The sequence below is a fragment of the Cynara cardunculus genome (assembly GCF_001531365.2).
Source record: "Cynara cardunculus var. scolymus isolate 2C chromosome LG 6, CcrdV1, whole genome shotgun sequence".
Taxonomy (NCBI): Eukaryota; Viridiplantae; Streptophyta; class Magnoliopsida; order Asterales; family Asteraceae; genus Cynara; species Cynara cardunculus.
Genome location: NC_037533.1, coordinates 5,952,338 through 5,953,881, shown reverse-complemented (window position 1 = coordinate 5,953,881; position 1,544 = coordinate 5,952,338). Strand labels below are relative to the sequence as shown.

The 1,544-nt window shown below is 37.5% G+C and overlaps 1 protein-coding gene across 1 annotated transcript; it reads right to left on the bottom strand.

The window, feature by feature from the left end:
• Positions 1-825: 825 nt before the first annotated feature.
• LOC112514092 lies at positions 826-1,311 on the bottom strand. Its single transcript, XM_025120425.1, has one exon. It carries the CDS (start codon positions 1,309-1,311, stop codon positions 826-828), a length of 486 nt encoding a protein of 161 aa, XP_024976193.1.
• Between the last annotated feature and the right edge of the window lie 233 nt (positions 1,312-1,544).

Below are 1,544 nucleotides of genomic sequence, written 5' to 3'. Positions count from 1 at the left end.
AGAAAACTTTGCGTACAACTTCTTAYTTTGAAGAGTTTCTAAAGTAATACACAAGTGGGTTTCGTGATCTTCTTTCGACTTTGAATATATGAGAATATCGTCAATAAAAACGATAACAAAGTCGTCCAAATAATCTTTTAAAGCCCRGTTCATAAGATCCATAAAAACTACTGGAGCATTAGTTAACCCGAATGACATAACAATAAATTCATRATGACCATATCGAGTACGAAATGCAGTCTTAGGAATATCTTGATCTCTGATCTGGAGTTGGTGATATCTAGACCTTAAGTCGATCTTAGAAAATTASTTTGCTCCTTGGAGTTGATCGAAGAGATCGTCTATACGGGGTAAAGGGTATTTATTATGTACCGTGACCAGATTTAGTTCACCATAGTCAATACACAATCGCATCGATCCATCTTTCTTTTTAACGAATAGGACCGGTGCCCCCCATGGAGATACACTAGGGCGAATGAAACCCCAATTAGAAAGATCTTCAAGTTGTTCCTTAAGTTCATTCATTTCGGTTAGAGCCATACGATAWGGAGCCTTTGAGATAGGGCAGCTCCCGAAACAAGATCAATTGTAAATTCAATTTTCCTTTCCGKAGGAACTCTTAGAAGTTCATCAGGAAAGACATCTTGAAATTGATTAACAACAAAAATATCTTCAAGTTTAAGGYATACCTCTTCAAGATCTTGTAATGAAGCTAGAAACCCTTCACATCCTTGCCATACCATTATTTTAACATTTACTTCTGAKATAACACGAGTCCCCTTCTCAGGTGAAACACCTTGGAGCACATATTCGGGTTCATTGACGTCACCGAAGATGATATGTTTTAGGTTTGCAGTTTATCGTCACTCGATGTTTAGACAACCAATCCATTCCAAGAATGATATCAAAGTGAACAATTTTCATTGGAAGTAAAGTAACCTCCCGAATTTGATTGCCAATAAATAACAGACAGTTTAAGAATTGACCAAGTATACATACTGAAYTACCCATAGGAGTAGTAATATGTAAAGGAAACTYGGTGGATTGTTCATAYGATTTAAGAKTTTCTYCAAAGTTTTCAGAAACAATCGAGTGTGTAGCACCTGTATCAAATAAAACATATGCATCTCTACCATCAATAGAAAGGGTACTAGAAACCATACCCGCAGTAGATTTATCAGCTGATAGTGTAAACATCCAACCACCGAGAGTAGATTGCTTTTCTTTATCTTTTGAATTATCTTTCGGCCCTGGTTTACAATCACGAGCTAAATGACCTCGTTGAACGTAGTTATAACAGGCGTCGGTCATTCAAAGACATGGGTCAGAACGATGTCTAAAAATGCAATCTTTGCACCGTAACAGAGAAGTTGTATGCGAAAAACCTTTACTAGAAGTTCCTTGAGATGAAATTGGAGGTTTGTAATTCGGTTGTTTCCAATGACCTGTCCGATTGGTTCCTCGCCCGGTACATCTCTGTTTCTTTTCGTATCACTATCACCTCGAGAAAGTATAGTGTCCAGTCRTTCCCTTTCAAYGTTCCT